Source organism: Saccoglossus kowalevskii, chromosome 4 (assembly GCF_978046115.1).
Source record: "Saccoglossus kowalevskii chromosome 4, keSacKowa6.1, whole genome shotgun sequence".
Lineage (NCBI taxonomy): Eukaryota > Metazoa > Hemichordata > Enteropneusta > Harrimaniidae > Saccoglossus > Saccoglossus kowalevskii.
The window spans coordinates 8,791,834-8,805,584 of NC_140644.1; the positions used below are offsets into that span (position 1 = coordinate 8,791,834).

Sequence of the window (13,751 nt, forward strand, 5' to 3'; positions counted from 1 at the left end):
TTTCGAAACTAATATTGCAGGTTTTGCAATTAAATTTATTCAGAGATTCCCCATTTAAAGACTAGAGGGGAGAATTTCGTGAAAAAAAATTCCTTGTTGCAAAAGGGGAAAATGAATGAAATTCTTAACACTGTGACGTAATCTCAGGGGCAGACATACAGGCGCCTGGCAACCAACCATCACAGTGAAAACGAAGGTCAAAAACACTCAGAAATAGTTGTTGAGACTCTCCCCTACATACACAACAAATATAAATTTGGTTGCTCAGGATTATTTTCAAAGTTGAGTTTGTGCTATTTAGCTGTTTTCACCGACTGATCGACCGGTGTTACACAGCAGCTCACAAAGAGCTCATAGAAATGCATGGTACAGGGGTCCGTCTCTTAGCAACATGGAATGTTTGGAACTATTCAAAACAGCTAGAAGTTTTAGGCAATGAAAATGTTTCATATGCTACTATAGAAGATCAGTCACCATCATTGTAACCTGTACATTTCACATGCAGAAAATGTACCATTGCCCAAAATGTCTTTGGATACAGTACTACCCTGTAAGTAGTTATTTAGGACAGTGATTACCAAATATTGTCCTAGAAGCTATCTATTCTATTATTTTTCTTTTTGGAAACCTCTGACCTTTCTTGCTATCTGATCTAATCTCTCACTCTCATTGCACTCCTTGTTTGAAATTTATGCTCTACCGTAATAATTACACATCTAGTGTGCATTTACTGTCATTGTATCTTGTATCAAATTCACTCAAAAATTGTACTATTTCTTTGCTCATTTTGTGAGCACAGTTTTTTTAAATATAAATATATTTATAAAATACATTGATATAATTTTTTTTCATTTTTTTTAACTAGATTATATACTGGTAAATGCATTCCACCTGTTTTGATAACGTGAAAGCTTTGTATCTGCAGAACTCTTTCACTGTCCACTTGAACTGTAATACATTGTATATAGATTATATGCATCAGGTATTGTTGTATTAACACTCAAATTTATCACCTCTTAAAAAGTAGTTGTCATTTCAAATGAATCCATCCATAAGGACTTTTAAAAGTGCTTTGTCACCAGTATTTTATTGGAAGCCCTTGACATATAAAGTAATATGTGTCACATACGAAGTGTGACATTTGGTAAGGTATTTGCAAGATATCCAGTTCAGAAGCTTCTTGTCAAAATTACCGAGCCTTCCTTAGAGTCTCCTCAAATTACTGGATAGTTATGGGATTTTCTTTCAAAAATTTGAAGGTAATCTGTGTAAAGCATTTCTCAATAACATTTGTTTAGACCGAACATAATGTAGTTGATAAATGGCGAAACATCAGGAAAGATCCCAAATGCTGTTAATAGTATGATTTGTTTATTTTGGCGCATGTTACTTAAAAGTTAAAGGGCTTACAACGAAGTGCTGCCAACAATACAACGGTAATGCTATGACAGTGTTCTCCTTGGAAAAATTGCATACACTATCTGGCAATTTGCATAACAAAATAGTATGTTAATGACTTGTATTTATTAATGATAAATTGGTTCTATTGTTTATCCTAAATTAAACATTTGGGAACCCCTATTCTATAATGCCCTGGGGAGAATCCTGTATGAACAAAATGAAACTGACTTGTTACACCTTTTCGTGAGGTAGATTAAAGAATGCGAGTACATTCTAGCTTAGAGTAGATGGAGTTCCATGTATTACATGGTGAATGTTTCTATCCTGCAATTGAAGGGCAGTGGTTGTCTTACCACACATGCTAGAGATATGGGTTTAATATTGACAAAGTTGGTGACTTGATTGTTGCACAAAGATACGTTACCAACTTTTAACTAGGTAATTTGTGGGATGATTGGAATGTCTCAATGTTAGCATTCAGTGGACATTGTGCATTCATGCTTGCCTCTGTGAAAGCATTTTGGTTTATCACTACAAATCTTGCACATACATGGTGGGAAGACCACTGCCCTTTTAGTGTTGACTGTGTTATTAATAGTAGTTATGTAGATGGTTGATGTGTGAATACACCGCAATCTTTATATTCTTAGTATGACATTTATTAACTGTGCAGTCTAGTTACTATATAATTGTCTTTATTAATATACCACTAATGGAGAAGCATTGTTGTCAAATCAGAATGGAGGTTAGATATTGTGAGAATATGATTGGTTCTTTATGTGACATGAGGAGCAGTGTAGTCCAATCAAAGTGAAGGTTACATTTCGAATATGATTGTTTTTTTATGTGACATAGTCCAATCACAATGAAGGTTGCTCAACTTTCTGTATATGATACATTGTGTTTCATTGAATATAAAACAATTATTTTAGAGAAGTTAAGTTATATTGCATACTTGTACTGTTCAGTCTGCCATTCAGTTACTAAAAATGACAATTATATTGTGTAATTAGGATGTGACCCAAGAGTTAATCGGACTTTTGATAAAGCATCACTACAAACTGGAAATTTCTTAACAAGTCATTTACAATAATTATATGGACTGTTTTTTAATATAGTTAATTTTTAGTTAAAGTTGTACTCCAAGATCAGTCCTAAGGCTTTTTGGGGGTCGTAGGACTATTTGATCGACTGAATTTGTATGACTTGTGGAAAATATCTACTAAACATTAAAATTTCAGTCATATTCAACCTGTCAGATTGTTGTCAACCATTTATAGAGAATTGCTTCTTCTCTGACATTCTGTAATGCAGAAGGAGGAATCATTTTCCACAAATTCAGATCGTAAAATAAGTCACATAATTGTTCCAAGACTCAAAAAGACATAGGAATTATCTCAGAGTGCAATTTTAACATTTATCTAAAACGTTTCACTGAAATATAGTAAATTTTGTTAACTGTTAATATATTAGTGTTCAATCTTTTACCAGAATCTCAAAATGTATACCAAATGCAGGATTTCACCATCTAATAAAACATAGTGATGGATTTTCACAAATTGTTATCTAATCTGAGTGCATTTAAGCATTCCATGAAAATTCAAACAATTCATGCTTTTATAATAAGAACAGTCATCTCTTGAATTTAGTCAGTTAATATAAATATCTTGCATCGTTCTGTTGTCAAATCCAAATCTTTGAATAGCCTATTGCTGTGAAAAATCATCACTGTTTTTTGTCAAAATGGTCAAAATTTTGAGACTGGTTACTGTATTTGTTAGAGTATTGCAAATGTTTTTTTGGATATGTAATTATTGGACTATGACTGGTGTATCAAGTTTTCAGTTAGTAAGTCCACTGTGCTTTGTTGATACATCATTAACACTGTCAACTGTTTATTTTTTGCTACATGTATTAGTAATTTTCACAATTAGAGTGTTCTGTGGCACTTTTGTTGTTTCATATATATTCATATAGGACAACTATTTTACCTGTGTTATTAATGCATCCTCGTGGACATCAAACATTCTGTACAGGAACTTCCTAAGTTGGTTGTGTTTTGCTATCACCGAAAGCAGAATTCTAACAGCAGTGCCTGACTGGATTTATTGTAGTGAAGACGAATAATAACTTAATCGGAAAACAGCACAATACATCAAGTTTTAATCGGTATAACTCATAAATGCCAAATTTTTGGCAAGTTGCTCACAGTTTACCGGGTAGTAACTAAGTCTTGCCTGCAGTACAACTTCAAAGGAGTCCCAGTGACATTTTAACTTCTACAAAATGTCAACACATGCACTGGTTCATAGAATTTATCTCTTGCACAAATAGGGAGTTTTATGGTAGTTCCTACTACTTCATAACTTGAGCACATAACATACATTGAACATATACATTTGTAAGCTACATTTGCAGTAAAATAACGTAAATATAATGAAGAGATGAAAATGAAATTAGTCTCACGACTTATAGATGTGTTTGTTTTCCCCCCTGACAATTTGTAATATATAAAAGTCTTAATTTATCGTAATTTTGTAAATATTTATTGTCTACATGATAATACATGTAATTTTATATATTTGCATTTTAGAGACAGAAATGCACACATTGCAAGCTAATATTTTTGTAAATAACTATGATTTGCAACAGTACATCCCAATTGTCTATTGTTATTTTTTTATTGCTTTTATTTTGAATGCATGTCAGGTTTATGATGAAACAGCTGTATCAAACAACTCTCAATGACATCACCAATAAACCTATTGTTTGTATGTTTCACACAAAATAAAAGGCAACCTGTGTTTGTGTAGCATGAATGAACATTGTGTGTATGTTAGTAGTATTTTGCATTGCAAGAAATTCTCAATTCGCCAATCCCTGCATTTGTTGAGGCTGTTCAAGTCACATTGAAATTTACTGTATTATGAAAGGGGAACTTTTTATTGTGTATTTCGTAATGAACACTGGAGATGTCATATTTTTAAAATGTTTTAACAGTATTTGGATTACTATCAATATTTGACTCTTTCATCTTGAGTCAATAAGCAAAAATTTGAAATATGAAGAAAGAATAACACAATAGAAACTGGTGTCAATTTCCATGATATTTTGAATTTTGATGACCAAATTGTGTGTTTTTTTAGCTCCGCTGTTGACTTTGTCAAGCGGGGCTTATCATATGAGTGATTGTCTGTCATCAGCCATATCAACTTTATACTTTTTCGAATTGTTGAAAACCGCAAGTCCAATTGCTTTGATATTCTATATATCAAGTATAAATTTTGTCATCATGGTATATACTAGTGAAATGTTAATTGACTTGCACAAGTCCGTATGAACTTTGGGAGTATTTGGTTAACCTTGTTACATTATTCCATTGTACTGCAAGCTGTGTCAAGTTCAAGGTAAAGTACTGTACTTTATTTTCACTTGGAATTTATTTTCGCTCAGTGAAATTAAAATCCAGTGAAAACACTTTTTTTTTGTCTGCATCTTGCATTCAACTCATCAAAATTCAGAGAAATTTAAATGTCATATAAAACAGCCAAAATGCCTTTGCAGTGAAAATTAATTCCAGCTAAAATGAAGTATTTATCATATTTACCTAACGGTGATAGAAGTGAGTAGATGGAAAGAGTAGTCATGCACGTATTGAGTACAGCGCCATCTAGTGGTAGATATTCCTGTATTATTTGGCTTTGTTTAGGTTGTTACAAAACTACACAATTCCATGATGTAAAGGAAGGTTCACCACCATAGCAATAAGATTTGTACATGAAAATATTGTTCAGAAAAGGGGGGTTTCCTAGGTAGTCATCCCCCTTCCATGATGTAATACAGGTGGCAGAGAAACTGGTTGTGCAATTAGTATTTCAGCAATGCACGTTATGTGAATGGTAAAATTGGAATCAACAAAGGTATGTAGAGGTATCTAGTGTTTTACCCCTGAATCTTCTCTGAAAACAACACCTGACTTCACATATTGTAGTGTCACTATCCATGTTTAAATGAAATGTGGTAGTATTCACCAGTACGTCACTTTATATCTTTTATATTATCACCAGTACGTCACTTTATATCTTGTATATTATATGGGCAGCCTATGCAACTTCTGTGGGGTTGAATTTCTGTCACAGCATTTTGATAAAGATTTATATTCGCTTCATAATTGTTCAAGTATACTCCTGGAATACATTACAGCTGAATGTCAGAACCACGAGATACAAGACTGGTTCGCATAAATTAAAACTACCACTCATTCCATCACAGACGAGTGAAATATCGCACATTTTCTGTGCATATAAATTGTCTATTTCTAAAATACAAAAATAAAGTTGTTTGTCATTTCAAGGTAGTCAATACTGGACTGAACTGACAGCAAATTAACAGCGCCCTATGACAGAGTGTCGACTAGTGCTTTTGTATAGATGTACTGAGCAATGATAAAAACAAAAGAAATTTAATATATGCTGCATGAGGGCATATCGTGATTTTTGTTTTAATTCATTTTGAGATTACCATATAAGAGTGCTATGTTAATTGTGAATCAAAAATCTACAGATCAAATTAAAACACGTGATTGTTGGTTCATGGATGTAAATCAACACAAATGAAAAGTTCAGCAATTCTGGGGAGGGCCATCCATTCTCATATCTACGTCTTAGAGGAGTCTGCATTGTTTATGCCAGTTCTGAAAAAAATACTACCGCTCTCACTGGCAATACTACCACTATTATGATGTACATCACTAACAATATTTCAACTATCATGGCTACTATGACAACCACCATTCTCACCGGCGGTAGTACCACTATTACGAACAAGAGAAGAGAGAAAGAAGTGGATAGATGGATGACTCTCTGGACAGATGCACGGACGAAAAAAACGGACGGATAGAACTCAAATTAGTAGTTCCCAATTTCAGTACTGGGAATAACTGTTACTGGGGGAAGGTTCATTATTTTTTCAGCTTGATATTGGCCAAGGTCGTCCAATTTTAGTTTAATTTTGAGGAAGGGTCATCATTTTTCTCGTACTGACTTGAAATTTCGGGCCCTTCCCCTGCCAATAAACGACGTGTCCCTTATCAACAGACATGGCCCCTGGGATGTGTGTGATACACTGGTCATATACAACTCAGACTGTCGCGAGATTAGTTACCAATAAATGGAAATAAAATTCACATATCCTGCATTTTGAAGGAAACACCACAGCTCAGGTCCCAAGGCTGTTATTTATTAAATTACCACGTGGTGTTGCTATGGTTCGTCATCTGTCATTATTTACAGTTTGAATAAAGCCGAAAAAAGGCTGTCGTCGAGAAATGTATCATTATAAACCTAATAATCTTCCATAACCAGTAAGTATAGCCACAAATCCTTGTGTTTGAACTCAATGCAATGCATACGCAATAACTGCCGTTGAGAGCATCGTACATAAACTGGAAGGACTCTCAACGGAAACCGCCGGTGATACGGACTGGAAATGGAGTCAAACAAGAACAGTAAATGTAGGTTACGTGGTCGGTGAGCTTAAAAGCGTATTTTAAAAAGTGTGAAATTCTCGGGTATTGATAACACGTCTTGTCATCGTAATGGATATCGCGTAATCACGAATTGTTTATCTCGATGGGCATCATGGGTCACTTGTTCAAGAAAATTGTGCCAAGTACCTGAAATATGTGACCTTGATATAGTATCTACTGTCACACAACAGAGGAAGTGTCGGGGTAAATCTACCCACAACATTTCAAAAGTTTAGTCTTTCCAGAATACTTTAACATGCATCTCATTGTTCCTTTGTTAGATTTTCCGTTCCTTTTGATAACATTTGTTAAAGGGCGGTGGTCGTCGCGCAGCGCGTGTTCGAATTTCATGTTAACAAACAATGTATTTTACACGCGTTGTATACGTCGCTATGAGTCCCATGTCGAACAGGACGCGGCGCGAAGACTGCCGCCCTTTAACCATGACGAAATGTCTCGCAATAAGTCATCCTCCCCACACAGAACTAAAAAAAAGTTCCCTAATCTTCATGGTATTGCCGAAAGAAACCTTTTCTCTTGCAATATTTAAAACGCTCACAAAATAATCATATGTATGTTATCAAGAAATCAGAATATTGTCTTCAAACGTTTTCGATGCATACACGATTTGCTGAACTGCTACTCGTACGTTTGTTGACATGTGCGCATATTTTAGCGCAAAACGTCTCTATAATTAAAGCGAGAGGGTCGTCACCTGCGCACGCACGGGAATTGAGTCCCAAGCTACGATAACAATACACGCTAAAAACGCAAAGGCTCGTGGGTAGACACTTGTTTGTAAACAATGACACGCTATGGCTACCTGACGCTTTAATCGTCTTAGTATTAGTCATCAGTATATGAACTTTTTTTCAGAGAACTGTCAAATAATATGCATAAAATGACAATTTAGCAGTGGTTTCAAAAGACCACAATCAAAACATATTTTGTCATTAAAATCTTACTACAAATTGTTAGTTTTAAAATATAAAAACGCAAAGGTTCATGGGCAGGCGCTTGTTTGTAAACAATGACACGCTATGGCCACCTGACGCTTTAATCGTCTTAGTATTAGTCATCAGTATATGAACTTTTTTTCAGAGAACTGTCAAATAATATGCATAAAATGACAATTTAGCAGTGGTTTCAAAAGACCACAATCAAAACATATTTTGTCATTAAAATCTTACTACAAACTTCTAGACATGAACAAGTATATTGTTGGACACTGTATATCATTTTATCGTATTATTGAGATTGAAATGTAACATATGTAAATTTGTAAGAAAATTACATATTATATATTACGGAGCATGCATGGAGAGTCGCAACTCAGCGGGTGAATTTTCATTCAAATCATCTTTATCACAAAGGTACACGCCAGTAGCGTGTCGTTTCTTTTCTTTACTCTGTAGGAAGTCAATTGTTTTTTTCTAAATAATGTTGTGACAGGCGATTTTTTCCGACATTGAATGTCACTGTTGTCAAACTTTTTTTTAGATGCGGGGGAGAAGTGTGCTAGTACTTATAGAGATTGTTTTTATCATAATGGCATTATAGCAATTTAAAGCGTCTTTCCGGTCAGTCAGGCTTGGTCGAAAACAAGCACCTGTTGACTATGGCCCGTGACCTTAACTAAAGCCCAGCAAATTGTAGCATCTGTTAGTGGAAAAAAATCACATCCTCTCAACTGGAGCACTGTGATGAAATCAATCTTCCAATACACTTTCCTATAAGTCACGCCATCTAACGACGAAGTGTTTTGTGACGTAAACGAATGAAAACAGCGTGTGTCATCTCGTTGTCCATATGGATCCAATGCAACAGACACAATTCATGTAAACAAATTGATACACGAAATTCGAACACGCGCTGTATGACAACTTTAACATTTTCATAATCTTCCAAAAACATTGTATTTATTGAAGGGCGGCTTTAAAAAAACAATATCGACATTATAAACGGATTCTTTTCGTCTATTGACGTTATAGGAACACTTCATCGATACATGGCGTGGCACCGAAGCAACCATCTAAAATTCAAGCGAGGAGAGTATCCTCGGCCGCGTGAGCCTGGTGTTTAATAAATACACGCAACCACTATACATGCGCAAGTTGTGTTATCCTAGCACCAGCTGTGTACCGACAACGTATACACTGACAATGTCCACACTGACTCTACAATATTTGATATGATATGATATGATATGTATTAACAGCAAGCGTCCATGTTCCTATTTTAGGTATGTATTAACAATCATTCGCTTTGATTTACTGAAATATGGAGCCGAACAATGTACCAGGCTCATCGTGCCTTAATTTCTTTCACTTAAAAGTATAACATGCCCATACCATCATTATAAGGCATTATAACATCGACCTAATATATTACTCTGACGACAGATGCATGCCTTGTTATTAACAACCGCAATATTAATAGGTGCCTATTATAAATTGTATATTACTAAACATACATTTGTCATTTTATTTGCGCTGTAGAATAAGTGATGATGAAAATGACTTATGTGCTACGAAAAATGGCGTTCTGTCTAATGGTAGTTGCCATAGCAATATCTGTGTATAGCATTAGAGTTGCTCTGGGAGGAAATAGTCTGATATTGCCCGAAGATGACTACATTGTTAATGAGATATCATCCATGAACAGTCGGGACGATGACGTACAAACATGGTCTCCTAGTAGCGATAAGGTCACAGAGGTGGGTTCCATTTCGACGCACTATACGCCGGGTCGTGGTGCTATGGAAATCGAGGATGTAATGCTGAAGAAAAACGTTGAAACCACATATTCTAAAACTGAGATGGGTGAACTGAATCCTGCGAAAGATAAAATGAAAGAAACCAAACGAGTTCGTCTGTTGGTAATAGGCAGAATGACAACTGGATCCAAAGCTATTGCTGGATATTTCAGCGGCCGTCCAGATTTTTTCTACGCATACGAACCGGGGCACATGCTGTTCAGTATGAGTAATTTATTTAAAGGCAGCGTTCAGGACGACGGACATGTGAACCTCGAAAAAATACAAGTCACCCTTCGCGATTTTCTACATGGAATTTATAATTGCAATTTTACCAACCATCCGTATTTCACACAGGGGTTCAACGCTCCAATATCAATTTACAAAATACGCGCCGGTCTGAACAGTCTTCCAATGCCAATAACGGAAGATACGTTGACGTCAATATGCAAATCAAAACGCCACGTCATCGCAAAAGTAGTTCGACTAAACGATCTACTTCAACTAATGCCAATGTTGGAAAATGATGAAGTCAAAGTGTTGTTTTTAGCCCGTGACCCACGTGGTATGGCCAGCTCGAGGCATAAGAGATTCCTGCAACATCTTGATCATCACCATGGCAACAATACAGCGGATGGTGAACTTCATCCCAGGTTAATAGATTATGTTGTGGAGCACTGTAATTGGCTGGAAACTAACTATAATGCTATAACGCAAGGTCCACCTTGGATACGAAAAAACTCCATGGTAATTCGCTATGAGGACATGGCGATCAATCCAAATAAAATTGTGCCCTCTATGTTCAAGTTCGTAGAACTGACTGGTAACGCTCCTGCGGAGGGATATGCCCCACATGCTGATTCTGTGTCTAAATGGCGTAGTTATTTCTCATTTGAGGAAGTGATGAGAATTCAAGATCTGTGCCCAGATCGTCTATACGATATGTTTGGTTGGAGAAAAGTTCGAAACAAACATGAATTCACTGATACCAATATGACCTTTGTTGGGTCTATGCCAAATATATAACATAACATAAATACATAACTCAAATTAAACTAAACCTGGATGTATAATAGTTATGAACATTCGCTGGTTATTTAAAAGAAAGTATGTGCAATATTGAATAATGTGCGTCCGTCCTTTAGCTGACAGGTCGATTCCGATCATTTGGCAAGACTATTTTGCCAACAGATGAACAGATTCTAAAACCTATTAGATTGTGCAATAATGTCGTACAAGTTTTGTGGTTTTGCTTTCGATGCCAGCAGCCACCAAACACAACGCAAGAAGAAAAAAACAATATATACTTGGAAGTGCATGAGTGCGTGCGTGAATCTAAACTAAATTAAATTAAAATCAATAAATTTATTAATGATGGAATTCTCATTTAAATTTGCGTTTTTAAAATGATCCAATAAATCTAAGATTCCTATGACGATAAGATGGTATCTTAAGGGACTTTTATAAGCTATGATGATATCACGAATTGTTATGACGTTAAAATGGTAGCTTAGGTGTTTTTTATAGGCTATGATGAAATTATGAATTGTTATGACGATAAAAATATAGTTTAGGGGGCTTTTATAGGTATTATGAAATTATGAATTGTTATGACGTTAAAATGGTAGCTTAGGTGGCTTTTATAGGCTATGATGAAATTATGAATTGTTAGGACGATAAAATGGTAGCTTAGGTGGCTTTTATAGGCTATTATGAAATCATGAATTGTTATGACGTTAAAATGGTAGCTTAGGTGGCTTTTATAGGCTATGATGAAATTATGAATTGTTATGACGATAAAATGGTAGCTTAGGGGGCTTTTATAGGCTATGATGAAATTATGAATTGTTATGACGATAAAATGGTAGCTTAGGGGGCTTTATAGGCTATTATGAAATCATGAATTGTTATGACGTTAAAATGGTAGCTTAGGTGGCTTTTATAGGCTATGATGAAATTATGAATTGTTATGACGATAAAATGGTAGCTTAGGGGGCTTTTATAGGCTATTATGAAATCATGAATTGTTATGACGATAAAATGGTAGCTTAGGTGGCTTTTATAGGCTATTATGAAATCATGAATTGTTATGACGATAAAATGGTAGCTTAGGGGGCTTTTATAGGCTATTATGAAATCATGAATTGTTATGACGATAAAATGGTAGCTTAGGGGGCTTTTATAGGCTATTATGAAATCATGAATTGTTATGACGATAAAATGGTAGCTTAGGTGGCTTTTATAGGCTATTATGAAATCATGAATTGTTATGACGATAAAATGGTAGCTTAGGTGGCTTTTATAGGCTATGATAAAATCATGAATTGTTATGACGATAAAATGGTAGCTTAGGGGCTTTTATAGGTATTATGAAATTATGAATTGTTATGACGTTAAAATGGTAGCTTAGGTGGCTTTTATAGGCTATTATGAAATCATGAATTGTTATGACGATAAAATGGTAGCTTAGGGGGCTTTTATAGGCTATTATGAAATTATGAATTGTTATGACGATAAAATGGTAGCTTAGGGGCTTTTATAGGCTATTATGAAATCATGAATTGTTATGACGATAAAATGGTAGCTTAGGGGCTTTTATAGGCTATGATGAAATCATGAATTGTTATGACGATAAAATGGTAGCTTAGGGGGCTTTTATAGGCTATAATGAAATCATGAATTGTTATGACAATAAAATGGTAGCTTAGGGGGCTTTTATAGGCTATTATGAAATCACGAATTGTTATGACGATAAAATGGTAGCTTAGGGGGCTTTTATAGGCAGGCTATGATGAAATCATGAATAGTTATGACAATAAAATGGTAGCTTAATCATAGTTTTTGAGAAAGTTGGTCATAAATCGTAAAATTATGGATCTATTGTCCCATGGCACCATAGAATAGCATTCTTTTGTTTGTTACATTGACATATTTTGAGAAACTTGTCCTAATATTTTTAAAAACTCGCCATTGTTAGAACAATTCCATTCTATAGAACACAATGTCAAAGAAAAACTGCATTTTTTAACATTCTTTAAAATCATTCTTTTTCAAATAATTTAGAACAACAATAAGTACACTATCATTAACAATATATGATTTTTTTCAGATTTAATGGCATAATATCTCTGCCACAGGAACCTATGGTAAAAGTGTTATAATACTGTCAGAATGGCCACTATCCACTAAAATACAACCATTTTTCTCGAAAATTAAGCTGGTAACCCCAAACTATTTTTAAGTCAAGACCATAATAATGCCCGGAAATACAATTTATTGCAAAATGAATAAATTCTGGGTATTTGCATTAATGAGAAAGCATCTTATAGGATGTGACGATATCACGAATTGTTATGATGATAAAATTGTAGCTTGGGGGAGGGGGGGCTTTTATGAGCCATTGTTTATTATAACGAATACCATAGATGGTTTAAGATTACATGTATATCAGAAATTTATTTATCGAAAGCAATTGTGTTATGAACATATTTGCGATTTAGATAAATTCCTTTTATTTAAAATATCATGAATAATTAAATAAAACATGTCTCAGTATTCACTTGATGAAATGATGCAAAACGGAAATCAGTAAACGCCCTCAAATTTACCTATATGTACTGGTAATACGAAGCGATGCGCACTAGCGACATTGTTTAGCATTTTATCGAACGAATACTTCTATATCTGTGTGTTTGTTTTATGATAAACACCTAATCAGTGATTTTATCAAGGCGTGCTATTAAAGGACGGTAGTCGTCACTCCGTGCATGCGCAAGATATGAGTCTCATATAAACAAAGATGGCGATTTTGACTGTTGCAACTAGTACAAACTGAGAGGTTACCAGGCTTTAATTACGTATTTTTTGTTGGTGATTGGAAGGTATCGAAGTCGTACTCGTGATTTCATTTGCAAAACGCATTGGAAACGGGAAAATCAATGTTTATCAAAACAAATGTCGCATATGCGCGGCGCGACGACTACCGCAATTAATTACACCTGCTTAAACAATATACGTTATCGGTATTATCACATCGATTGATAGTAGTAACACTTGTGTGTTACCTCG

At 34.9% G+C, this 13,751-nt stretch overlaps 1 protein-coding gene across 1 annotated transcript; it reads left to right on the plus strand.

The window, feature by feature from the left end:
- Positions 1-9,063: 9,063 nt before the first annotated feature.
- Positions 9,064-11,075, plus strand: LOC102805927 (carbohydrate sulfotransferase 1-like). Its single transcript, XM_006814917.3, has 2 exons — positions 9,064-9,170; positions 9,427-11,075. Exon 2 carries the CDS (start codon positions 9,435-9,437, stop codon positions 10,707-10,709), a length of 1,275 nt encoding a protein of 424 aa, XP_006814980.3. The 5' UTR covers positions 9,064-9,170; positions 9,427-9,434; the 3' UTR covers positions 10,710-11,075.
- Positions 11,076-13,751: the final 2,676 nt, after the last annotated feature.